Here is a 27,998-nt window from a genome sequence, read left to right as displayed (position 1 = left end):
TATAAATATCTCATTCTAAGGTAATAAAAACATTACGGTTTATTAAGTAAGTTCTTTATACACCACTGTAAAACATAGTTATGGATGTCATATTGCATTTCTGTTAATAGATACTCAAAATTTTTACACATTGCACCTTTAAATGAGTTATACCATCTAGTGTTGAAAAGCATTTTATAAACGCCCATAAAGGACATCATAAACTGCAGGTGGGGAAAACATTAATTTAGTTGGTATTATGCTTGGTAACAGAAGATTAATAGCAGTCACCTTTACCCTGGGTACATTGGCTGGTACGCTACGCAGCACAGTCTGCAGTTGCTGTTCAAGGCACTCTTGCAGGCTTGTTCACCTGAAATGTACAGTCTGTTAAAGTTGTCTCGTTTCTCAGTGCAGTTCGTGGACGTTAGTTTTCTTGTATACGATAATGTGTTTTGTTGAAGAGTGTATTGTGAAATTAGTGATCGCTGCAGGACGTGGTGAAAAATTCACAGTGATGTCATGATCACCGCTCCAAGCTCCAGTGTTTTCACCCAGCTGTGATGTGATACTATTCAACCCAAGCCACTGATTAACCTAAACCTCAACTTCATTCACTTGTCAGGTTTATGCACATATGCAGACAGAGCTTATATTTACAGAAGTATAAACAGTGTCTATACACATCTACCCGAATTTAAGAGCATATTACCTTACAGCATTTACATATGTGTACAGCTCAAACTGTTAAGGAAATTGATTCTGCACAAACACAAGCAAGCTAAACAAATGTTGATGAAAAATATACGTTCTGTACATATGCCTATGCTAAAATTCAGGTATGCTACATAGGTTATATGAATATATACAATAATACTCAATGTACATAACTTATTCATCACATATGTCTACATTGTTGGCCTGAATATTTACATGTTCAAGTGGGATTACTACATGCGCATTGTAAATGACTACATGCTAGCAACTGCAACAGATAGATTTGCACACTGAGGCATAACCAGCACTCTAAAGAAACTAAAGTATTTTCGGCGACAGAGTAAGAAGAATAGGTACAGTGATGGTAAAGCTACATGGTCCTATTTCTAGAACTAGGAACCCCGCTGGGGGAAGAAGGTGCTGTCCAAGAAGGAGAGTGCATAGCAGGGAAAGCAAAGACTTCTTGGTTAAGATTGCCAGTCATTGTTGGCCAGTAGTCCATGTCTAAGTGTTGGGCATTCAGCATCTTTCCGTAAGAGCTACCGGGCACCAAAAAACTGCGCTGGAGTACATGTGTAGTGTCAGTCGCCATCACAGGGGCATGAAAATCAATCTGCGGCCATGAAAGAGGCAGTTGGGAAGCATTCAATCTTTCTGTTGAAACCGGAACCTAAAGAAAAGACATCACAGAATATCTTTCTTAGTTGGCACCATCTTTTTTTAACCTGAGCATTAAAGAGGCATAAAATCATCATCACAATTTATAGATAGTGAAACTTCAGTCATCCTCTTGTCATTGCAAACCTGTATAAATTCATCAATTTTGCCATCACAAGGGTGAGTAAATAATGTCAGAATGTTCATTTTCATATCCTTTAATATTTGGTAAGGGAGTATTTTAATAATTTCACCTCTATAGCGCTCCAGATCCTGGATCGGGTCAGTTGCTGTGGTCTTAGACTGAGGGATTGTGAGCGAGAAGGATGCCTTAACCCTTCTGCCCAGTTATCCATGAGTCTCTGAAGCTGCTGTGTGAATGCATCATCTGTCTTGTTGTTGCTGTTATTAGTCTGTGCTTGGGCGAGACCAATTGGCTGGTGAGGAGGAGGAGTTGATCCAGGAGGCATTGGGGACTGATTAGAGGCAGCTGATGCTGCTCCAGATCCTATAAAACAAGTTGGTTTGAGATGTATGAATAGCACAAAAAGAGCTGAAATGCAATCCATACCTTCTTTGATTATATTAAATGGTTAGTTCACCCAAAAATGAAAATTCTGTCATCATTTAATCACGCTTGTGTTGTTCCAAACCCATTAGACTTTCCTTCATCTTCAGAACACAAATTACGATATTTTTTAATCAAATCTGAGCCAGTTCTGTACTCTCCATTGACAGTTATGTAACTACCACTTTGACGACAAACAACATGAGGGTGAGAAATGAATGACAGATTTTTAAATCTCTATTAGTAAACCTCTCAAATTAAGTTAAACTAGTCAACTGAGTTAAAAAACAAGATAAATACTCGCACTAGCAAATGTGTATCCAATTATACATAGCTGACAACTGCAGTAACAAGTACTCAAGGGGGTAATAGAGAGCTAAATCTGCCCTTTTGAGAACACAGAGAATGTGATATTCATATTTGAGCTGTTATAAACTGTGAGCTGACACTTTTTGAACTGCAACTCTCTAAGAAATTGAACTTGGATAGAAGCATTTGCGTTCATATACTTTATTAAATGTGTTTTAGGCCTATGCTATTATGGAGGTTGTAATATGTCCATAGAGTGAAATTTTGTTTGTTTTATATCCAAGATAACAGTTGGAGTAACAGTGTCATGGTTTCAGTTGTATTTTAAAAGTCTAAAGTGTTGAAATTAAGAAAAGACAATATTTACTGCTGCCACGTTCTTTACCCAGACACAGGCGTTTAAGGGTTGACCCTACAAAAAGAAAAGTTAAAATTAGTTTTCTGTAGAAAATCGCTGCACACAGAGACATATAAAGAGGTGGAACATATAATTTATTGTTCAAAAGATAGAAGTGAAATAAAAGGGTGAGCTATTACAAATCAAAGTAACACTGAAAATAGAAAGGAATTAACATTGTGAATAAGGTTTAAAGTCACAGTGTTGGTTGTAGGCTTGCAAAAGTTAAATTAAAGTGAGATTAATACTATCAAGCAGCGCAACTAGTTAAAATATCTAGAAGCATCATTGGCATAAAAAACAGAAAATTGAATAAAACAGAATTTTGTTGGGATAAACAAAGGATAGAATGAATCAGGAAAGAAAAAAAACAGGATGGAAAAACAGGATAATTAAAGATGAAGCATGAATACTGATAAATAATTGATAGGAGTGGGAGAGAGATAGCAGGGGCTCCCAAGATATGAAATGGAAAATGGTGGAAAGGAGAGAGATACAAACAGATGGACAGAGAAACAGGCCCACTGAGGAATCTAGCGCGTGGTTTACTGCTGGATTTATAGGTGACCTGTGCAGACGCCTGGGGAGAAGGAGGCCAGCCTGGGAACAGAAGTGCAGAGGTGAGAGAAAGAGTAAGAAAAAAACCACCTTTTTTTTAAATGGATTCATAAATCTGGCTGTAATTCAACTTGTTATTTTCAAAGCATCCATGTAAAAGCCCCATTGAATTTGCTTGACTTTAATTTTCGCCTTGAGGATTCTATTAACCTATTCTAATAAACAGTATTTCATAGAAAATTTTACATATGCATGTCTAAAATTTCATAATGTTATCAATGTAATCACCAGCAGCCATATCACCCAGTAGCCCATGACTGGTTGCCCACTGCAGCTAAGCAGGGTTGAGCCTGGTCAATATCTGGATGAGAGACCTCCTGGGAAAACTAGGTTATTGCTGGAAGAGGTGTTAGTGAGGCCAGCAGGTCTGTGCTCAGCTCACCCTGTGGTCTGTGTGGGACCTAACGCCCCAGTATAGTGATGGGGACACTATACTGTCAAAAAGCACAGTCCTTCGGATGAGACGTTAAACCGAGGTCCAGACTCTCTCTGGTCATTATAAATCTCAGGATGTCCTTCGAAAAAGAGAAGGGATGTAACCCTGGCATCCATGCCAAATTTGCCCATTGGCCTCTGTCTATCATGGCCTCCTAATCATCACCATATACTGATTGTCTCTATTACGGTACTCTGTCTCCTCTCCACCAATAAGCTGGTGTGTGGTGCAATATGGCCACCGTTGCATCATCCAGGTGGACGCTGCACTTCGGTGGTGGTTGAGGAGATTCCCTCCTATGTTAAGCACTGTGAGTACCCAGAAAAGCGCTATATAAACGTAACAAATTATTATTATTAATTTAATACCAATTTCACCTGATATTTTTCTCTCTATGCAGGTGGGTGATCAAATTATATTGACTAGATAATCTTCTAAAATCAATCAATCATGCAAGGTTTGCTACAAAGCCAGACTGCTGGGAAATCAGAGTTAAAGTCACCTTGGCCAGGCTGGCTGAGCGGCCCAAGTCCTTCTCCCTGTAGACCAGAGTAGATGTTGTCGGAGGAGAGAGATCCTTTGAGAGAGCAGGGCTGTTGGGTCTGAACCGGCTCAGACACAGAACAAGGCAGAGTCCCGGTCCCAGAATAAGCCCTGGTATCTGACAAGTTGGAAGCCCTGGCAGGAGACCCGTTCAAGCTCAGTGCAGCTTCAGCTGGAAGAGAAAATGACTTGTTATAATGCTTTTGGGTAGAATCCAAATTTAAGTTACTTTATTAATGTCTTAATTATGTATGGAGATATTTTTACACTCCAAGTCTCCAACTAACCTGATTTTGTTAAATCATTAGGTTTGCTGGAGTCGCTAGTTTTCGAGGCAACATTTCTCAGCTGTTGTACTAGAGGACTGAGCAGTTTGCCAGCTTTTAGTTTGTGCCTGCTGGTCCTGCGCTTGCGTCCAGGGGGTGCTGTGGGTGGGATGTAAAGACCTGGAGGGGGTGGTTTCCCTAATCTCATATAAAGAAGCTCAACCTCTTCTCTGTGATTGGCCTCTAATTCGGTTATCTCTTTCATGTGCCTGTACAAAGATGAAGCCATCAATTGTGAGTAAGACTTTTTATTTTTGCTCCGATTACTTTCTTTCCATCATGAATACACACAGACACTTGATAAACTCACTTTTCTCTTAGTCTTTGAAGCTCCCTCTTTATATCGGAATCCTCCATTTCGGAGTCATTGTCACTGCTGACATAGGATCCATACACCCCTCCCTTTTTACTTGGCGAATCAGAGCTTTGCACACTACTGCTGCGGCCGGAGCGCTTTAGAAAAGCCACCGCCCTTTTCATGAGGTCACTTCCTCTCCTTTCAGACCTCCCATGGCGGGACGGTGTTGTAGGTGCCATTTTGGCAGGGCTGCTCTCTGCCCCAGAGTCAGAAGACATGAAGCGAGTGTGAACTGTGACATCTGCTGAGACTGAGGTCTGTGCCGTTGGCAGAGAGCCTCGTTTGGTCAGGGGAGGTGGGGCGTCTAGATAAAAATCAGGTGGGGCAGAATATCTGCTGCTGAGCTTTCTGCGCGTGACCTCATCTTCTGTACTGACAACTGAGAACCTGCCGACAGTGGTGGCTGAAACAGTCGGCTCTTCGTACACGGCAATTTCTCCTAAAAAGCCACCAGGGTGCGCTGGAGATGCTGTGCTGCTCAGGCTGCGCTGCTTTCGACCTTGACCTGACAGGATGTCAGTGGAGCTAGGCATCATCTAATCCAGAGTAATCAAACAAAATAAAAAGACAAAATACTGATATGACAAAAAAAATCATATTTACAACCTTTATCTCATCATACAAATTAAATATTTTGGGGGAAAATGGACTAACTCGATGTGGGCACCTAGATTATTCAACTGTAAATAAACAATCTTTAAACCTATATTTTTCTGCAGAAATCAGCTGTACATAATGTACCTTATATCGACTTCTAGATCCAGAGCAAGAGGCAGAGTGTGGCATCACGTGTCTCCTTGACACAGTTACTGTGGATAAAGATGGCTTTATTCAAGGCGTTCTTATTGTTTGTAAATTATCATTTTTTCCTGAAGAACGTTTCTTTTGAGAAAAAAATAAAATAAAAAATATCATCTAACCTCCAACGGCAGAGTCACTGAGAGCACTTAAACTGTCCACACGCTCTGGAATCAGTGGCTAAAAGGCAAAAAGCAAATGTTTTTAGGTGGTGATCCATCAAACACAATCCTAAGTTCTAAATACCCTCAAACTACAAAAAAAAAAGTAAGACATGCTGAAAATTAGGGAATAGCTATTGGTAATAGCCATAGGTAAGATCATAAAAAAATTTAAATACTTACCCATGCCCCATACCTAAAAACCAGATTTTATTTAAAAATCTGTTTATAAAAAATAAAATAAAAATAAAAATGGCAGATGGAGCTTAAACTTACCAACTGCTCTCCTGCTCTGAATCGTCCCTCTCCCATAAGACTAGGTGTGCTGGTTCCTGACCCTCCTAACGCACACTCTGGTCCTGGTGGGGATTGTATATACTCTGTGCCAGATCCTGGAGTTTCAGCAGCACTTCCCGATGGGTACATGGGAGCGTACTCTTGATACAGTAAATTCCTCAGTTTCTCATCCAGTGTCTTGATAGTGCTGTCTACAAACCCTCCTCTGCCACGCCCCTCTCCATCTGATTCACTAGGAACAAAGTGGTGCTGGGAAGGAGCAGGGCTTTGGGGCAGGGAAGGTGTCTTAGTTCCACTCACAGTGGACACAGGCTGCTGCAACACCACAGGCTGCTGGGCACGTTCCACTCGACTAGATGTAATGGAGTGGAGTTGTTCGCGAGCAGACGTAGTGTCTTGTGATTGTGGTGGCATCACAGAGGATGATCTCTGAGCCCCACTGCTCACTTCTAGGGACAGTGGCATGACCAAGGGACAGCAGGGCACATCCTCCACCATGGAGACAGCACATGCAATTTCAGCCATCTGCTGAGCAGTGTGCATAGGGGAGACAGAGCCTAATCTGCCACTCTGGGTCTCGTCTACAAAAACAGAACTTTGAGGATCCATGCATGGCTGGGATTGCTGCACATTGACCTGGGCGGAGCCTAAATTTGGCATTTCCTCCGAATGGGAAGCAGACCGAGCTGGCATTACAGCGGCTTGCGGAGCAGGGGGGGCTTGGGAAAGAGCAACCAGAGCAAAGGGATCAGTAGTGGTCAAAGACAGGGGGCTCCAAACCCCATAGGGATCACTTCCTCCTGATGGAGGCGCTGTGGCACAGGCTTCTGAATCTGTGGAATGAAAGACAATAAACAAGACAGAAAATGTAACAAAACATATCCTAAAAAAATGAACAGACATTTATTTTACTCTTTTTGATAGGAGTAGGGCTGTGACAGTACAATAATGATTCTCACGAATCACAATATTGCAGAGACTATTGTTTGTCTTATAAGCACAAACTCTGAAATCGGCATTTCACAGCATGATTAGATACACTTTTATGAGACGTGAAGCAAACCACATAACTGAGAATGAAACTGATTGCACAGTTTCACACACTCTCATGAACATGCTGGGTCTCTCTTGCTCAATCCCAGTCTGATTATGATGTTGTGAAGCATCAAGATCATTTAAACAATCTTTTCGTGAGGTATTTTGCAATAATCAGCCCTATTTCGGGTAGTTCATTCCTTCTTCAAATATTTCCTTGTATCTGTATCAGTTACACTAAGTTTGGTCATAGCCTGACATTACCCATGGATGTTGAAGCAGATCCTGTGGTGGGTTCAGGAGGATGGGCTGAAGCACTCTCACTAGGCTGTGCAGTGGCTGTCCCATTAGTTATTGTGGTTGTGGATGGAGATTGTGTAGATGGACCTCCATCTGAGGATGCGTCCCGACTGGCGGCAGGAGCCTCTTCCACAGGGCAGATGATGAACCACCTCTTACCCGTGTGCAGAACTGAGCAAAGGAAAAGAACATTGACACATTCATACTTTAGCAAACATTTGGCGAACATGAATTAAATTCGCCAATTATAGGAGGAAAAAAGTTTACCATTTTGCTGATACACTGCCTGGGGAGCCCCAGGTTGCTGTCCATTTATTCCCTGGAAAATAATAAAAGGAGACAGTAAGTATAATTCAATTTAGGGATATTAGTGAATTAAATACAAATTTTAAGATGTCATTTTTTTAAAATGACTCGACTCCATGTATTACCTCTCCCCCTTCATCTCCAGGAGTTTGTCCTTGCAAATGATTTTTCCCAAAATCTGATATCTTCTCTCCATCCATGTCCTCGCTTAGAATGTCTTCTGCCTTGTCGACAATGTCTTTAAGTTGATCTATAAAAATCTCCTTTTCTATTGGTAGAATAAAGCCATTTTCCACCTGGTACACAAATAAGAGAAGAAAAAAAATGCAAGGTTGCACAGAAAAGGAATTATATGTGAACAGGTAATAGAATCAATAAAACAGCTTTATGCACAAGACAATCTGATGTTAAACTATACAAATTTGTATTTTAACTTAAATTTAAATCTTTAGCTACAATATTGTTTCGTAATACTGTGAATTTCCACGCAGAACATTAATCTTACCATATAAATGGCTATTTCTTCAGGTGCATCTCCGTCTAGGTCAAATTTGAAAGTCACCATTTTATGATTGTGTGTCTCCAGCTGGCATTCCACCATCTTGTCACCTGTATTACTAACCTGAATGTATAAGGATGTTTTAGGAGGCAATTGCAAAAAAAACTATTATATTTTAAAAAGAAGACCTGTTTAATCCTTACATTTAGCATGCTTAGCTTTGGTTTGTTAATTTTTTCCTGGCGTGAGCGTGTTCTGGCAGATTTGCGGTGATGCTTTCTGGGTTTGCCATCACCCTTTCCTCCACCAATGGGTCCTTCATAGCTGTCACTTATTTCTTTACCAGGTGCATCTTGGTTTAGGCTAGACAAACAAGACAGAATAACCTGAAGTTTAAAAAAAACATTCTAGTAGACTATTTGAGATGATCTCTACTGTTTTGATGCATTGTATTATATCTGCCCATATGAGCAGTCCAGATATACACATAGTAAATTATATAATTAAAGAACTACATAATGGCTGACTTAAGGACATTTAGGTATGCAATTCTCATTGTTTTAAGAGAAAAACAACTTATCCTACCTGTCACATACAAAACTATGGAGTGGAATAGATATAGGTGCCTGTAAGGAAACATAGTTATTTAAATGATCTATGTGGGACTTTGTTTGATGAATACATATTATAGATAAAGGATGTTGTTTATGCTTAATGGTACCTCGGTGTTAGATTGAAATGGGCTGGGCTCTAGCGCAGGAGGAATTGGCATTGAAGCAGTGTCTACTGTTTGCTGAGTTGTACTGGGCATGCCAGCACTCTCAGGAACAGCATATCCTGTGTGTATGCCAGAAGGCTGCAGAGGAGGCTCCACAGTCTCAGGTAGGGCTTGGACAGTGGTAAACTTTGTCTCTGACTGCCTGTCCTGTGGAGGAGACTGGATCTGCGACACAATGGTGTGAGATAGGGTCAGAATCTGCAATTCCTCATGGCGAGGGTACTCCAGTTGAAGACATTTTAGACCTCAATTGTAAGGCTCACTGAATAGCATTAATTATCCCGAAATTATTGATATGACAAGGTACTAATTCCAATTAATGTACTGCCATTCTGCTGTCCCTCCCAAAATAATTACTGAGCTTCGACAATTATGTGATCAAAGAAATTATTTTGATTTGCATTCCCAATACATAAATCAATCCTTGCTCAAAGCAGGAAAGAAACCACAGCATTTACCTCTGTAAAAGGTTCAGTAATAGATGGGTCTTGCTGAGGGAGGGGAAGGGAGGATTGTGTTGGTTGGGGTAGACATTGCAAAAGGGCACCTTCTGGTGGTGGAACTGGGTAGTACATCTGCTGCAGATGTTGCTCAGGAGGAAACATGTGTGGGGACAGGGCCATAGCCAAAAGAGGTATAGGGGTAGGAACATTCAGAGGGGTGGAGACAGGTGTGTCTGCTCCTAACATGCAGGATACATTCTGCATAGATAGTGAGGGAGGAGGAGCACTGATAGGGCTTAATGAGTAGTAGGGAGAGCAGACAGGTTGAGCATTTGTGGGGTAGGAAGAAGAGTAAGAGACTGAGGAGAAAGGTATTGGCTCTGTCCCTGCAGATGTGCCCCCTTCTGGCAAAAGAGGATATGCCGAAGGAAACTAAAGAATAAAGAGCAAGATAAAAATGTAAACAGCCAGAGGTAAACTAATAAGCTACATATTTGCAAGTGGAATTAAGAAAATACCTTGACTTTGTTTAACCATCTAGAGTTAAACAAATATCACCCTTGCTAAAGAATGTACTTGTTGCGATATCCGAGTAAAGGCGTTGTACACATAGGCATGGTTTAAGGTTTCATTAACTGACCTGTGTGGCGATTTGTAGAGGCTGGAGAAGGGGTGTCTGAACATTTAGCTGTGGTTGTGGAGGAAGTGTAGCGGTGCTGAGCATTGAAGATGCTGACTGTAATAGATGCTGTGGAATGAACTGAGCATCTGAAGATGGCAGCACTAGGGGCTGAAGAGATGATAAAGTCTGGAAAAGACAAAGAGAAAAAAGAAATAAAGAATGATGCTAAATGCTATACATAAGAGAATTGAACGCCTAAATGAATTCAGCCATCATGTAATTCTTTAATTATATAATTTCAATGGGTTTATCTCACCTGATTATAGTGGCAGATACAACACAATGCATTAAAAACGTAGCAATCGTCTCAGATTGTCTCCTAGCATAACAAGTCAAATTAATTTCGAGGAACACTTACTCAACAGTTCCCACAGATAACGCTGGCAAATATCTTTATCTCCAACCAAATAGGTGGTAAAAACTGAATTTATTTATTGTTGAGCAACCCCAGGGATTTAGTTTACAAACTAAAACAGTGGTAAAACTGATTTTATTAATTGTTTAGTAGACTTAATAATCCGATACATTTATGGCATGACTGAAACCAAAATCCTGTGACTGTGAGGACATTTATACAGATTGTGTCTACCTGAGGCGGGAAAGCTTCAGGATGGAAATAAAGATGAAACTGAGAGAAATACAAACACAAGGAAGAAAAAAATTCTAAATTAATCTGGTAAACTATCACTTAGCTAGCACACAGGCATGCATCCATCCTCATTTAAGGGAAGACGAACCAATAGCAGCCTTACCTCCTGTGCTACGAGGGCAGAGGCATGAATGCTCTGTGGACGAGCATTTGGTACAGGAGTAGCTGGAGCAGAGACGGTCTTAGAGGAAATCAATTGTGTGGAAGGCTGAAAAACACATGCACAAAAACAAATATTAATATAGGAACATTTGCCATTAAGGATTTAACAGCCAATGGCAGTTCTTCAAGATATTTGCAGGACAGTAAATCCAGCATACAGTTTGATGTGACAGGTAAATTAGCAGCTACTGACAGGGAACAAAAGGGGAAATGTGTGACATCAACTCTACACACGGGGGATGTTGCTTTAAAAGGGACCATGTACAGAGTGACAGGGATAATTGATGGTGTTGCAGTAGCAGTCATTTATAGTACAGTCAGCTTGCTGTGCCATCTTCTAGCAGTCTTTCAAGAGACTGTGCCCTTCAAAAGGACATAATAGTTCCTTGGAGATGGTCTCATTTCTTATTCTTTTTGAAATAGCAGTGATTAGAGAAAATTGATTCAGTTTATTTTCAGAAACAAAGTACGAAGTATGAAATCTACATACAAGTGAGCATAAAACTAGGAGGATTGGCATTAATGAGCCATACAACATATTCTGAAAGCATTATTTTTCAAAGAAGGTGAAGAAGCTTGGAAAGCATGGGTGAGGCAAAAGCGATTCTCTTGTTTCTAGATTTCTCTGCCAGGATCATAGCTAGTATATTTTATTTTTAACCTACCACAAGACCTGGTCCAACTTCACTGTCCTGCACAGAAAAAGCCCCTTGCTCCAGATGTGAAAGGGTTACACACAGAGAGCTTACGCTTTGGAATTGAGGTACATGGAACTTGTTAACACAAGCATCATTGTGGGCATCTCCAGGAGGTGCTCTGTCAGTCAAGACAGGGGAACTGGTACGCCGATTGATGATATGATGTAGACAGCGATCGAGGTGAGACAAATCTGAGCTGTCTCCCAAACTATGAGAATTGTGGGCATCTCCAGGAGGTGCTCTGTTAGTCAAGACAGGGGAACTGGTACGCCGATTGATGATATGTTGTAGACAGCGATCGAGGTGAGACAAATCTGAGCTGTCTCCCAAACTATGAGAATGTGGCCCGATCAAGGAGATAGGTGAAACTGGAGATGGTGACTTGAGTGGGGAAGTTGAATTAACTGGTGAAGATATAGACATACGTCTGGGAGACATGTGAACTGGTGACGGTATAGATATATAGACAGGGGGAAAGGCAACGCTATGGTTTAGTGGTGACATGTTAGGCACATGAGTTGTCACAGGAATCTGTGCAGGAGAATGGACTGGAGAGGGTGGGGTGACTTGAACTGGTATTGAACTTGATGTGTTATCAAGAACAGAAACTTGCTTTGCAGGCAGTGTAGATATATATGGAGACTTTGGGGTCATATAAATTGGTGAGCTGGAGTCTGAATGAGCCAAATCAGGTGAAAATGATGGGTTTAATGAGGAAACATATGGCATATGTTGGTGAATATGGGAGGAAGAGGGTGAAGAGGCATGACAGAGAGACCCTCGACCCCCTGACCTTAGAGGCAGCAACATTGCCCTACAAGCCTGGCAGTAATGTGGGTGGACATCAGAGTTCCTCCGACTGAATGACATTGTCTGGGACTGTGAATTAATTTTTTCCGGCTGTGAACTATATTCAGAGGTGTCTTTAGAAACATTATTTGGTGCCTGGTCATAATTTGTGATTGATGAATACACTTTAAAATTACTTGTAGACAGCGACTGATTTATTTCATCCCTAGAACTTGTTTCAGGTTTGGGACAGCAATAAGTCTGATGATGCTGCTGCTCTAACAAATCCTGTAGGTCAGTTCTCCTCTGTAATGTGTTAAGGATTGAAGTGCTGCTACGTCTGGTCCCCGCCAAGTTATCAGAGAACAGCAAAGGTCTTTGGAAGTCACCAGCAATACTGCCATGTCGCTGCTCATTCAGTCACAGTTTGAGAAAAATACACATTTTTTTAAATTCAGACAGTCGTAAAAAACAGTACTAAGGGAAGAAATGAATGGAAATTAAGATGGTGGCTTTAGAGTTTTTCTACAAATTAAAGCTCAACTGCAATGATGAGTCAAATTTAAGTGTAAACTTACAGGTGATGGCTGGTAAGAGCTCTGATGCAGGTGTACCGAAGACTGCTGAAAAGCCCCTTGATGTAGCTGATGAGCTGACTGCTGATATTGCTGGTGCAGCTGAATGGTGGGTTGTTGCTGGGGTGCTTGAGGCACCAAACCATGGGCCTGTGCTTGTGTTACCTGATGCAGGGGACCACTAGGCTGTTGTTGGGCTCCCTGGGTTTGCTGAGGACTAGGTTGTTGCTGGGCCCCGTGGAGTAACTGGCCTATGGTTTGTTGTGGGACACCTTGATGCATTTGTAGAGAAGGTTGTTGTTGAGTCCCCAGAGACGGGTGTGCAGTAGATGGCTGTTTGGTACACTGTGGCAATTGAGCCAGAAGCTGTGCTGGAGGGCTTAAGACCATTTGGCCAGTGGAAATGGACTCCGAAAGGGACTGCTGAGAGGTGCTGTCTTGGTTGCCTGAATGGCCTGTTATCAATGTTGAGCCTGAACTGCTGTCTGCAAACAACACAAAGTGCATACACAAGTTATTGAAGCAAGTACAATTTTGGCATATCTACATTATGTAAGTTATACAAAAGAAATTATTAAACTAAATAACTAACATAATATAATATAATCAAGTGAAATACTGCACATTGCATTTTATTGGTTAAGTGGATACTGCTAAAAGGCTAATTTACATAAAGAAGAATATAAAGTCATTGGGAAAAAAAAAAACTTTTATCATCTTTTGTGTGGATATCTCAACATCTAGTTGTCTCTCACGTGTAGCTGTAGTCGCACTAGTCGGGGCACTGCAGACCAGGCTGACTTCTTCAGTCTGTAGTTCCTCAGTTTCAGATGGAAGACTGGGGGGTCCACCCAATGGTGGCCCTGTGGAGGGCACCTGAAGGAGATGCTGTGCCTCAGTCTTAGTGATGATCTCTTCTGTTTTTCCATTACGGCCTAAGACAATCCGCTGCCGTCTCCACTTTATTAGAGACACACGGTCACGGATAGACTTACCCACAATCTTCACATCAATCTCTAAAAAGAAGCCAGATTCCACCTGCCAGAAAAGATCATTGAACAACTCTGAAGTAATGAATTTTACTTCTTGACATTCTGAATATGTATTCCAAACCACTAGTATGTTATGCATGTGTTTAAAAGTTTTGCATTTCTAAAAATCACATTTGTTTACCATTTCCTGGGCAACTGTTTCCGGGACTTCTGTCTCCAGGTCAAAGGTGAACTCGATAGCACCACTGTCTTTATACTTTCCCTTAAGTTTTTTCTGGTCTTCAACCCAAAGCCTCAGAGCAATGGAAGACTTCTTGCCGTCATCCTCTTCAGCCAGCTCTACTCTCACACCTGTGTCCTCCGCAAAGAATGCATGGTTTAGTAAGTCCTTTATGGAGTACCTTTAAGGAGAGAAAGATGTGATTTGTTTTGAAAAGAGATGAAAAACAAATCTGACATCTGAAGGACTATCAACAATTCTACGATGTTGCTGTAGTTATTGGTATGAGCTATTTAAGTGATTGACGATCCATGCAGGCAATTCACAATCAGACACATTTAATATCTTGGGGAGAATCAATGTCGTTAGCAGGGTTCAAATTACTGCAAAGGCAAATTACTGTAAAGTGTATCAGTTAAAATAAAGTCACAGCTATCCAAGAAAAGGTTGTCTGATCATGCAACATGTGCCACATCTGACAGGAACAGAGGCTTTTGATCTTATGGTTATGTGACAGGAGACTGTTCAGCTGATGGACTCACCTTTCCTCCCAGCGATGGCAGATACACTCTCCAATGATCTCTTTAATTTCAGGCACGGCCACCTTAATGAAACTGGCTGGCTTCACACCCTGTGCAGAAAATAAGGAACCCAGCACACACACAAAAACACATTGTTGTTTCATTGAAAAATCTTAGAGAGTGAAAGGAAATTTTACAGCTGGAAAATTTTGAGTTTCAAAGGAAACATTTTCCTTTGTTCCTGACTGCAATTACAGACCATGACATATACCACTGAATTATTATCTTCATAAATTGTAAGTAAAATCAGTTGTACGTACATTATGCCACTGAACTGAATGTGAAAATGTATCAATGTATTTATAAACATTTTCATGAATAAGTCCCTCTACAGCATTTTAAATTAAATAATATTCCATTCTGAAATATAATTGTTGGGTCGGTGAGTAGCAGTTTGCTCAAACTTACACTAGTGACTTTGCGATAGATTTGTGCTGCATTTTGGCACTCTGAGTATGGATACTCAGATGTGGCCATTTCTAGCATACACATCCCAAATGCATACACATCTACGGCTTCATCATAGTGCTCCTCGTACATCTCCGGGGCCATAAACTCTGGAGTGCCTAAAAGAGGAAGAAAAAATTAATTTCATTTAAAATTATACATAAGCTACAATCTACATCATCTAAACTTGCTGTTTAAATGTTGTATTCAATATAGCCTATTCTGTTAAATCTCATCATTACCTATTACACTTTTGGCAAAAGAAGCTCTCTTTAGTGTGGCCAGGCCAAGATCTCCGATCTTGACTGAGCCTGTAGGACCAGTGATGAAGATATTGTCACACTTCAGGTCTCGATGTATAATGGGAGGGGTCCTCGTATGGAGGAAGTGAAGACCTTTTAGGATCTGTCTGCACCAGCTTCTTAAGACTTTTGGTTTCATCACCTTGAATCGCTTCAGATACCTACATATTAACAGAAACTGGGTTAGAGATCATTGTGTCTGACTCTTCACCAATCTCAATATTATAAAATCTGCTACATTTTCAGGAGCACGTCATATTATTGGGCAAATTATCATCAGGGCAGATCTACTGTACATTACTCGGTGTCCCATAGCAAGCAACTCAAATCTTAACCAAGATGCTTTACTATAATGTATACCAACTAAGTTACTTCCCCAGGTGTGATGGCATCAGCTGTTGCATGTCTTTGATTTATGTGACTCACGTTTTTAGTGTTCCAGATGTCATCAGTTCGGTGACTAAAACAATGCACTTCTTGCCCTTAACAGGAGATTCCCAAAAGTCATAGAAGCGCACAATGTTTGGATGCTGAAGACCTTTTAGCATCTCTGCCTCCTCTTTAAACCTCTGACGTTCCGCTTTGGACAGCTTACGATCCTGGAAAGGCAAGGTGTTTAAGGTTTCAGGCATATGGCAGGAGAAAAGTAAGAGAGACAGATGAACAGGTGGGAAGAGAAATGGATTGATAAACAAACAATCCTCCTTATCCTCCTTTCAGTAAAAAGAGAGCTATATGAAATAACTCTTGACCAGTGAAAGATGTGTGTTCTGGAGACATTTAAGTCAATCTTTATTGATTTAAAACGCACATTCCCTGTAATAGCTAAGGATAGACTATATCTGTTGTATTGTAATTTTGAATTTGTGTGGTCGTGGGGGTGGGGACCATGTCTCTAAACATGATATGACTAAGAAAGTCAAGAAGAAGATCAAAGGCAGGAAAGTGATAAGAAAACAACAACTACACTACAGTTAAAGCATATTGATGCAACATAAAAGGCAAAATATGCAAGCTCCTCACAGTGAGAGATGAGTGATTAACATATTGTAGCCCTTTGATATGGAGTACAATGCTTAAAATATAATTAACACTAACAGCATAATTCAAAAAAACATTTTATATTGGGGTTTGTCAAATAAACTTAATAGAATTGAAATTGACCCAAAGTCTCTTTATTCAGTGTACAAAATAGAACTGTTAGAGAGGTACAGTTGGGCTTAAACTGGTGTGTGTACAGCAGTTATGCTAGGCTTGAAAATGCTACAGTTACAGCGTCATTGGTGGTTCACGTTCTGGTGTGCATCTATGGTCAAGAAGCTGACCAAATCAATACCTTTGCATCTGCCCTCTTCCTGCTTCTATATTTGCCAAATGCTGACAGGGAGTATCTGTAACATCTCTGTCCCTCACAATCAGGCAATGTGCAAGCCCATAAAACCTCTTGAGACCCACCCCCACACTGCACCATCTAACACCTCACATGAACTCAGGGACACACAGAGACTCGTATATGTTATTCAACCTCCCCCTATTCTTCATTTTCCATCTAATTTACTCTATAGTCTACAGTCAGTACAGACCAAACATGATTCCTAGGTTGTTTCTATCAAACTGACAAACAAATAAGAAAAAGCATATGATAGCCGTGATAGGGAATTTTATAGTTAAATATGTTACTAGGTCGTAACATTATCCCAATCTTTCATTAAATTTCTAATTAAATTTAAACACAGTGATTACTTTCAGAGGTGTGCTACATCAAAAGCTCTCACAAAAGGAAATGAGCTTTTTGCTTTATGCATGACCAGGGAGTGGCACTAAGATCTTTTCCTGAGATGTGTCTTGGATGAAGACTCCATCACACACAGATAGCAGTTTTGTTCATACACACTGTCAGCTCCTGATGCATCCCTGTCGGATAAATGAGGGATACATCAGGTTGGGCGTTCAGCTGTACATAAAATGGTCCATTAGGAATATATTTATGTTGTCTTGAGAACGCTACTGCTTAATGTGAGGGAAGCCATGTTTCTTAGTACACAGCCATCTTCACCTCATCTGACCTGTTCCTCTGTCTCTCCCTTGCTCGCTCGCTCTCCTCCCTCCTTGCAGATTTGGTAGCCTCAGCAATTTTTGTCTTTCTGAGACTGCTATGCTGTCTGGGAACTATATGTTTCCATAACTCTATCCATGTGATTTTAAAATTCATAAAGCAGGATGAATCCTCCAAACCAAAACTGACGGCATGCTCCAAACAAAAGCTGTAGTACATACAGTAACACAGTAGCAAACATCGCCCACACATTGAAACAAAAACCAGAGCATCCTCATGTATAACATCAGATGTCCAGAGATCTGCCTAGTCATCCTTCCATGGACAGTGAATGCGCAATTTATCTTTTGTTCCCAAAATAAAAATAAGCTTAGCAAGTAGTCCATGAAGTATTGCTTATTATTATAAAGGGGAAATGTGTATTATTTATGTAAGAAATTATGCATCTAAAAAATTGTTGTCTGTTTTATGTGTTGTTTATGGTTTAGACCAGAAAAATATGTGTGTGCATATATATATATATATACTGTATAAGATATATATATATATATATATATATATATATATATATATATATATATATATACACACTGTATAAGAGAGAGAGAATACTAGAGAAACTGTCTGATGATGACACTGCACTGTTGCATCATTTCAGCAGGTAAGTGCACATGACCAGAGCTTGTCACATGACCCGTGTGCAGAGGGACTGATCCTCCAGGGATGTGCATTGCTGCTCTCCAGACTTTGTTTGTGTCCCCTCCCTTAAGCATTTCTACTGTAAATGTCTACTGGGATATTTTAGTGAGCACTGATTTATATTAAAAGCTTTGGCACAGGCTAGAAGCAGCACAAAGCTGTTTGCAAGAGGAATTACAGCGCAGTCAAAATAACTCTCTCACTCAACATAATCGGGCATTTCAGAAACATTTTAACACTAAGCATTCTCAGTTTAACTCAGCTGAACCTCAAATGATTCTAGACATTGACAACACACGAAAACACTATTAAACAAAGGGAATCTGATATAGAATTGGTCATGGTGTGATTCAATCTCTCCATTTTACAATCAATAGTGCTGATAAAAGGATATCATATCAGATGACCCGGCAAACATGTGCAAGGAGAAAGCATTTTGAATGGCAACAGGATCAATCAGAAAAATATAGTCTTTGTTTTTATTAACAAATTTAAACAAACTACCTTTTAGTTTTTACTTCTAGATCATTGATATCCTACACATCTAGAGCTTAGCCAAGTCATTACACCCAACAAATTAAGCGGGTCTGTTGGTTATCTGACACTTTTTTTCTACATTGACAAGAAAGAAAAAGCCTTTACAGGAGTCCTACAATGCAAACATTGCAAGAACGGAAATGCCAGTGGTTAAATTTCAGAATGTGTACAGTATCTGTTTTCTTACCTGAAGTTCACACCAGGCCACCTCCACCCACGTCTCAGTGTCCAGGCCCTTATAGACTGTTTTGAAGGACCCTCTGCCAAGCTCAATATCAAACTTAAGAAAGCGTCCACCCGGAGAGGTGGATACTGCCTTCATTCCGGCATCTTCCTCATTCTCGTCACTCCCAGCTTTGTCCCCGCTGTTGGAGGTTTCAGGTGGTTCCTCATCATGCTTCTCCTCAGCCTCACTTGTCTCTGGCTCTTTGCTGAAGCTCTCCTTTACGCAGTCTCCCTGTCCCACCAGACTCTTCGCATTAAAACTCCTCTGGACCACAATACGTGCACTTTTAACGGGACTGCTGGTGGTGTCGCACTCTGAAACCTCGAGTTCTTGATCCTCTGACTCGGAGAACCACAAACTTCTGCGTATAAATCTCTGCCGGACCAGACCTCGGTAATCTAATAGAGGGTATGCGGTTGGATCGCTGGCCCCTCTGTGTGTTGGAGCTGTGGGGTCCATATGAGTGGGATGCTCGTGACCATTTTCATAAATTGCTGTCTTTTTTGAGGGGACAGAAGAAACTGTGAGGCCCACAGGCTGCGGCTCAGAGTTGGATCCAGTCAGGTTTTCCATCGCCGGACATTCATCTGTGACTCTCAGCCGTTTATGTGGTCCTCCTTTAATGAATGCACCTGCAATATGGCAAGTAGTTTATTCCTTTAACTAGAATCTATTTTGCATTCCTAGCATGTCCCTACTTGTAAATAATTCAATAATGACTAGTATCCGTTTCTTTTTTTTTTTTTTTTTTTTTTTTTTTTTTTTTTTTTATTTAACAATCAGGCATACATACAAACAAACCAACATAGTGCAGTAGTGAGCAATCTTGTAAATCCATACTTCCAGCAGTGACAAGAGTGATTTAAGTGTTTAAGTGTGTATGTGTGCGGGTGTGAGTGTGGTTATGTGTATGTGTGTGTATGCGTAAACAAAGTAACCGTTTATTATGTATTACCATTGTTATTACCATCACCATCCCACTTCCCACTACCACCATATTGCCAATATTGTGTTGGTAGATTTTTTACTTCCATCCTTCCTCCTATGTAATAATTGCCATTGTCAATCCTGCATAAAATACGACATAATAAGATAATATAATATAAGATAATATAATATAACCTTCCCCCTCATCTCATCAGTCCATATCTTTTCCTATTTTTTTTTTAATTTTTAATTATTTTTTTTTTGTGTTATGTGTGTTATGTGCAATGTCTAAGGTGCATTAAAATAGGGAGTACAGTGCGAGAGTGTCTCAAATTGGGACAGAGATGCTGTCCCGTTGAAACCACTTCTCGCCTGTCTAGCCTGCCTTGGTGTTTGTGAGGTTTTTCCATATATCCTTAATCCTTCTTTTTTTTTTTTATTTTTTTTTTTTTTATTCTATGTTGTGGTGCATTAAAAACCCATGAAGAGATAAGGGGGAAGTTATTGCACTAGTGATGACAATGATATCTAATTCTAAAACAGCATTGACAATGGCAATATTGATGATGATAATAATAATAATAATATTAATAATAATAATAAACGACAATGATGATGGCAGTGGTGATCATAACGGTAAGAGCAAAAAACAGCAACAACAGTAGTTACAACAATGAAAAAAAAAAAAAAAAAAAAAAAAAAAAAAATGAAAATAGTAATCATAACAGTAACAGTAAAGATAGCAATAACAATGATGACAGAAACAAGTTTAAACAACTAATATGAATATTCGTGGGTTGAGTAAGAAGGTGAGAGAAGTCAGAGTTGAAAACAGAGAAAGGATTCATAGCTGTAAGAGGTCAGAAAGTGTTGGACGGCAGGGATCAGTTTCAGATGTGTTATTATGAAGGGGAGATGCGAGTTCCATTGCCATGAAGTCTGTTATAAGATTTTTCCAGATGTTAATGTGTAATTTATTTCTGGTTTTCCAGTTCATGAGGATAGTTTTCTTGGCGATGGCTAGAGCTGTGAGGAGTATTTTAGAGTTTATGGTTTTATCAGTTATTATTGTGAGGTCCCCCAGCAAGCAAAGGGAAGGCGACATTGGGATGTGGCAGCCAACTATAGTTGATAGTGCCTGTGTGACCTCTTCCCAAAAGTGTTTGATTGGAGTGCAGTGCCAGGTTGCATGAATGTATGTATCTGTAGAATTTTGATTGCAATGTGTGCAAATTTCTGATGTGAATCCCATTTTAGCTAATCTATTGCCCGTGTAATGCGTTCTGTGAAGTATTTTGTATTGTATTAACTGAAGATTCGAATTTTTGGACATGTGATAGATGTTTTTACAGATTTGGGTCCAGAAGTTGGCATCAGGGGCTATTGATAGATCGTTTTCCCATTTTATTGTTGGTAAGTATATGGTCTGAAGTTGATTTGAGATCATTTTGTATATTTTAGAGAGAAGTTTCTTTGGAGAGGAAATGTTGACCAAGTCTGATATTGCCGGTGGAAGTTCTAAATTTGTGTCTCTGATGTTTATTTTTGTCAGAACAGAAGATTTGAGTTGTAGGTATTTTAAAAATTCGTTGTTCCCGATGCCATACTCCTGGGCCAGTTCCGGAAATGGTCTAAATGTGTTAGATTTGAAAATATGCTTAATGTGGGTGATACCCTTTTCCGCCCATGTGTGAAAGTTCAATGTTTTTTTATTGCTTATAAAGTCACGGTTGTTCCACAGTGGGGTGAGGTTAGATGGAGCTAATGTAGAATTAGTGATTTGGTGAAATTTCCACCAGGCTGTCAGAGTGGTGGCTATAGTTACTGCCTTAAAACATGTGTGTTGTTTAATTGATTTGGTGAGGAATGGTATGTCAGCTATATTTAATTCTTTGCATAATGATTGTTCTATATCTAGCCATACAATATCAGATTGGGTGGGGCGAATCCATTTGTATATGTATTGCAGTTGGTTAGCCATTGAGTAATATTGGAAATTTGGTGCTTCTAGTCCTCCTTGAACCTTACTTTTTTGAAGTGTAGTGAGTTTTATCCTTGGCGTTTTATTTTTCCAGTAGAAGCGAGTTATAATGGAGTCTAGTGATTTAAACCAGGTGAGTGTGGGGTGGGTTGGAATCATTGAGAATAGGTAATTAATTTTCGGTAAAATCGTCATTTTTATTGCTGCTATCCTGCCGATTATGGAGATTGGGAGATTGAGCCATCTGAGCAAGTCGTCTTCTATTTTTTTTAGCAATGGTGTGAAGTTGAGTGTTACCAACTCTGACAGTCTGGAGGAAATCTTAATGCCTAAGTAAGTGATGTGATCTTGACAAATAGGTATTGGTGATTGCTGGGGAGCCACATCCCATTTGGTTTTATGTAAAGGGAGGGTGGAAGATTTATTCCAGTTTATTGCATAATCGGATATTTTTGAGAAGGACTGAATTGTTTTAATTATTTCTTGAGTAGATGTTAGGGGTTCTTGTATATATAGTAGGATATCATCTGCATAGAGTGAGATTTTATGTGTTTGTTGTGGTGTTTCAATACCTTTGATTGCTGGGTTTTGACGGATAGCTGCTGCTAAAGGTTCAATAAAAATGGTGAATAGGGATGGAGAGAGTGGACATCCCTGCCTCGTTCCCCTGTGCAGTGTGAAGCTTTGTGATGTTAGTCCGTTCGTTGTTACTGTGGCCGATGGTGATGTGTATAAAATCTTGATCCAGTTAATAAACGACTCTCCAAAGCCGAATTTTTGTAACGTGGTGAATAAAAATTTCCAGTTGACCCTATCGAAAGCTTTTTCGGCGTCTAATGTGGTAATGAGAGTATCTTTCTGTTGTACTGATGAGTAGTGCATTAAGTTGTATAATCTGCGGGTATTATTAGATGCATGTCTACCTTTTATGAAGCCGGTCTGATCAGGATGGATTATATACGGTATAATTTGTTCAATTCTATGGGCTAGTGCTTTGCTAATAATTTTTATGTCGACATTCATAAGTGAGATAGGACGATAGTTGGATGTGAAGGTGTGGTCTTTGTTAGGTTTAGGGATGAGTGATATAAGTGCTGTATTCATGTGGGAAGGGAATTTTGCGTTATGTTTTATGTCTGTTATTGTTCTGCTAAATAGTGGGTATAAAGTTGACCAAAAATGTTCATAGAACTCAGCAGGGAAGCCATCCGGACCTGGTGCTTTATTATTTTGCATGCTTTTCAATGCGGAATGAAGTTCTTTTTCAGTGATTGGTGATTCTAGTGTGTTTATTTGTTCCATGTTGAGTTTTGGTAGAATGGTGTTATCGAGGAATTGGGTTATGTCTTCTTGGTTTGGATCAAGATCAGATGAGTATAATTTTGTATAGTAATCTTGAAACTAGTATCCGTTTCTATAGAGTGGTGCAAGTATGACATCAGAACCTGGAAGACTAATTCGCCGCTGTTTCCTTCGAGATTTTCTTATGGGGTTTTATAATGGGGGTTTTCGATTTATGTGTAAAGCCTGTGGTAAACATAGCTTGACTATGTTTTTACGTTTTGTTGTACAATGTAAATTACACACCCATATCGAAAACGCGAATTTTGAAGCAGTTATGTTCATTTTTGAAAACGTACGTTTTTAATAAGTAACTAGATAAGACAGTTTGGGGTGTGCAGTGTACATTGTAGAACAAAACATCAGAGTATTGTCAAGATATGTTTACCACAGGCTTTATTTTACTCATAAATTGAAAAAAACCCATAGGAAAATCTCAAAGCGACTAATTAGACTTCTGGGTTCTGACGTCATACATGTACCACTTTATTTCACAAACTATTCATTAGAAACTAACACTTATCCCAGAAATCACAAGTATCTATTTAATTAGCACTTTTTCATTACATACTAGCACTTATTCTTTTTCTAGCTGCAGGAACACTATCACATAATGTGTATGTTACTAGTATCTATTACATATTTACTAGTAGGCTATATAATTATTATCCGGCAACCAATCGGAATATAGAAGTGCTCCGTTTGAGAGGAGTCCAGAGAACGCAGTCCAGTAAACTTTGGTTCCGACCACATTAGTTCCCAAGCAAAATTGAGGAGGTTGATCATTTGAATTTGATAAGGCGCGCAACACTAGTATTTATAGGCAATATTTTCACGCTAGAACGCTTGTTTTTCAGCGGGAATGCAAATTATAAATAGCACTTAACCATGAACACAAAAGCCACACCACACAAATGGCTTTTAATTTGTTTATTTCATTAGCAAACATGTCACTATAATTGTTAAGTTTTTTCCATCGATCAATTTTCTGCAAAAATAACGATCGACATGCTTGTTTGCTTTGTGGCCACTTTAAATACAGTTGTAAAAAAGACCACGCGTTCGATCTACGTCAGAGCATCAGAGCGTACAGGAATCTTTCCACGGCGTCGCTGGCAGGGCGGCGAGAGCGAATTTTGCCGCTCTCGCCGGCGGCGGTGTGAACGTACACAAGTAAGATTTGAAATGGTTCTACTAACAACTAGAATACTGGCAATCTGTCACCAGGAACATAGTTATGGCAATAACGACTGGCAGCAAAGAGTATAATAATATAAACATAAACACTATTAGTTTCTAAAGGAATTAATGTTAAAACGGTTTGCCATACCTGCAATGCTAGTCTGTAACTTAGGCTACTGACGCAGTTCGGCATCATTTGATGACCGGCTGCCAGACTCCTCGTTTACATATAATAGCTAATATTAATTATGATCAAATATTTATGCAATTAGTTAAAAGAGCAACACAAAATAGCCTATATACTTACTAATGGCATTAACTTGTGTTTCAAGTAGCCTACGAGGCAAACTCCCTTAGACTGCATCATATATTCATGCCACAAAATTAAAACAATTTGAAAAGTCAGAAACTAATATTAGTATCTAACTCACCATGCTGGGTAGCGGACAGCGGTTGTCATGTTGTTTTATCCGCCACAAAACTATAAAGTGCGCAGCTGTCCCTTGAAATAAGATTTTAATCTCAGACATCGACTTTCACCAAGCAACCACATAGCCGCTTCAAACCCGAGCACTCTTGGTTCTTATAAATGTCAGCGTCTGTAGGGGACATGAAATCCACAGCCCGCTGATGAGATTATTTGCTCACTGCGGCAATGCTCTCCTCATCTCGGATAATACGGCACCGACACCTCCCTAAAGATTCTTCCCTCGTTGTAATAGCGTTCAGAGTTAGCTTCTGTTACAGCGCTGCTGACTGATGCTCTGTTACGGACATCCTGCAGCGCCTAGCAACACACCGTGTGTCCAATAAAAGCGTGTTTTTAGGCGGTACCCTTATCCTCCTCTGCACGGGTCGTCATGGACCACACGGGACTCTGGGTCCGCCCAAACCTCCGTGACGTGACCATGAGCTCGACTGAAGGACGGAACAGGACACGTCACTGTCCTGCAGACGCAAAACTAATCTTCAGATATTTTGAACTAATATTCATATAACTAAGTCTGAAGTAGTTCAACTTCACATACAGCATCTCTTTACTGTGCTCAATATATCCCATGTTCTCGCCACGTGACTTGGTTAAGACTGCTGAATATTTCATGTGAATGAATGTTATATGACGATGCTTTTTTTATTCTCTCCCCCCTCCCCTTCCCTCCTTCTCTCCCTCTCCTGCTGAAAGAGAATTTTCCACCTACTGGAGAAAGTTTATTTATTCCCTCTGCAATATCATTTACAGTAGGCTGGCAACTGCGTTCTTCTAATGGAGACCAAAGGGTGAGTTACAACATCGTTTAACCAGTAAGAATTGGGTTACACTTTAACGTGTCTGTGTTACAGTGCAATTATACATTTAAGCACTGAGTAATAATAATTAACTAGCCTACATGTACTTCCTATAGGGTTACGAATATGGGTTTGGTTGCATGCAATTATGTAGTAACTATGTAGTAAATATGTAGTAAAAAATAAAATATGCATAGTTACTTGCAACTATACAGTTAGCTAACTATACAGTAACTACATGTAACAAGGACTCAAATGTTTCGAAATTAGTTACAGGGGTGGACTAAACATACTCAACACTTTCCTGATTTTATTGTAAAAGTTGCACAAGTAGAATGACAGTTTGCTACAAGATGTGAGAAAATGCGTTAGTGTAACAACACACTCCAGTACTGGGGTAAGTTGTAACAACAGCACTTTTGTGCTTGACATTAAAATGCAATTATATATATATATATATATATATATATATATATATATATATATATATATATTACTCAAAGCGAGTCACATAAATTAAGACTGAACAATTTGTTACAACACTTTGTGGTCTCCTCTATCAGACAAAATCACTTATAGTGCTCTGTTCAATAATGGAAAGTGTATGGACAATTTATTATACCGTAAAAGGATAATCTTTATCACTTAGAGATTTAAAGGACAAATGTGCAGTGAGGGTCAGAAATATCTTATCATTGCCTGAGGTATGTTTAGAAACTGCACTTCTGTAGTAGGCAACTGCAATTAATTAGTCTGTGATGGGTCTGTACTTTAAGAACTTGACACACTGAACTGTTGTCAGTGTTCTCTCTTAAACTACAATTAAAGTATCCTGCTCTGTCCCAAGATAGTAGGCACTTTCCATGAATAGGACATGAATAAATAAAAAGAAAAAATTAAAAAAGAACAACTGTCTTAAAATAAAATTAAGACAAATACATTTGTTTAATTAAGGAATATTCCTATTCAAAAGATATATAGGGTGATATCAGGTAAAATGGGCCATTTAAGGTTTGGGGGTCCCAGCTCCTCTGGAATTTAGAGCCAATGACTGCAAATGATTTCAAACTGTTGTCATAACTGTGCTTGACAAGTAACAGGTGATTTGATTAGTTTATGGTTGATATGGTGGGCGGGGGAATCATTCAAATCAAGACTACACCAGAAGGCTGCATGGTAAGTAGCCTGGCATGCCAAATCTAACTTAACTATTATAAGGATGATAAATCTATAAAAAACAACAACATGCACATAAATAAAAATATGCATAATATCTGTCTTGATGGCATCAATCAGAAATAATGTTGTTAGTTTGGTATATGAGCATATTTTTTGAAAAAGTGATGTTTTTCTTGGTGGCCCGATTTACCTTAACCCACTAAGGTAAAATGGGCCACATGGTTTCAGCTAAAATGGGCCCTCATCTGTGTGTGTGTGTGTGTGTGTGTGTGTGTGTGTGTGTGTGTGTGTGTGTGTGTGTGTGTGTGTGTGTGTGTGTGTGTGTCTGCCTCTGTTTATATTACTTGAGATCACCTACATTGTGTGGAGCAGCCAGCAGTCCCCACAAGGGAAATGGTTTAATAAATATACTTTGAATTTTGAAAATGTAAAAATGCATAAAGTTTTCTGTGATGGGCAGGTTTAGGGGTAGGATTAGTGTAAGGGGACAGAATATACAGTTTGTACAGTGTAAAAACCATTATGCCGGAGAGTCCCCACAAAGATAGCAAACCAGACATCTCTGTGTGTGTGTGTGTGTGTGTGTGTGTGTGTGTGTGTGTGTGTGTGTGTGTGTGTGTGTGTGTGTGTGTGTGTGTGTGTGTGTGTGTACATGTGTTAGTGTACGTGTGTGTGTATGTGTGTGTGTGTGTGTGTGTGTGTGTGAGGGTGTGTGCACACACACACACACACACACACACACACACACACACACACACACACACACACACACACACACACACACACACACACACACACCAGTTTACTGATGCTGTTCCAATATGGACTTTTTTAATTGCACATTTGAATATGTGGGTTTGCACCCAAAATGTTTTTTTTAATGGCGCATATGAATATGTTTGTTTAATGCAGTTTAAATGTCATGTGGCTGTATAAGCAATTGTGTTTTACAATTAAAATT

General features: G+C 39.7%; 1 protein-coding gene across 7 annotated transcripts; it reads right to left on the bottom strand.

Annotated features, from left to right (window-relative positions):
• Window positions 1-18: 18 nt before the first annotated feature.
• wnk2 (WNK lysine deficient protein kinase 2) lies at window positions 19-25,465 on the bottom strand. 7 transcript variants are annotated; one of them, XM_077203941.1, is made up of 30 exons: window positions 25,003-25,382; window positions 19,102-19,772; window positions 16,049-16,221; window positions 15,563-15,783; window positions 15,282-15,439; window positions 14,835-14,923; window positions 14,254-14,473; window positions 13,836-14,118; window positions 13,084-13,565; window positions 10,960-11,064; window positions 10,797-10,835; window positions 10,166-10,333; window positions 9,541-9,957; window positions 9,026-9,247; window positions 8,890-8,930; window positions 8,508-8,667; window positions 8,311-8,427; window positions 7,931-8,101; window positions 7,767-7,818; window positions 7,464-7,670; window positions 6,144-6,997; window positions 5,829-5,886; window positions 5,650-5,717; window positions 4,861-5,444; window positions 4,512-4,759; window positions 4,184-4,396; window positions 3,129-3,227; window positions 2,598-2,642; window positions 1,608-1,861; window positions 19-1,366 (listed from the first exon to the last, which is right to left on the bottom strand). In XM_077203941.1, the coding sequence occupies exons 2-30, from the start codon at window positions 19,711-19,713 to the stop codon at window positions 1,067-1,069; spliced, it is 6,660 nt and encodes a 2,219-aa protein (XP_077060056.1). In that variant the 5' UTR covers window positions 19,714-19,772; window positions 25,003-25,382; the 3' UTR covers window positions 19-1,066. The 7 variants fall into 7 exon arrangements, with proteins under 7 accessions (XP_077060056.1, XP_077060057.1, XP_077060058.1 ...); XM_077203942.1 differs by having other exon boundaries at window positions 3,153-3,227; window positions 25,003-25,242; XM_077203943.1 differs by lacking the exon at window positions 10,797-10,835 and having other exon boundaries at window positions 25,003-25,465.
• Window positions 25,466-27,998: the final 2,533 nt, after the last annotated feature.

This window comes from Siphateles boraxobius, unplaced genomic scaffold (genome assembly GCF_051911475.1).
Source record: "Siphateles boraxobius isolate OS27281-9 unplaced genomic scaffold, OSU_SipBor_1 5, whole genome shotgun sequence".
In the NCBI taxonomy this organism is placed as follows: domain Eukaryota; kingdom Metazoa; phylum Chordata; class Actinopteri; order Cypriniformes; family Leuciscidae; genus Siphateles; species Siphateles boraxobius.
This window is presented reverse-complemented; position numbering and strand designations above follow the sequence as displayed.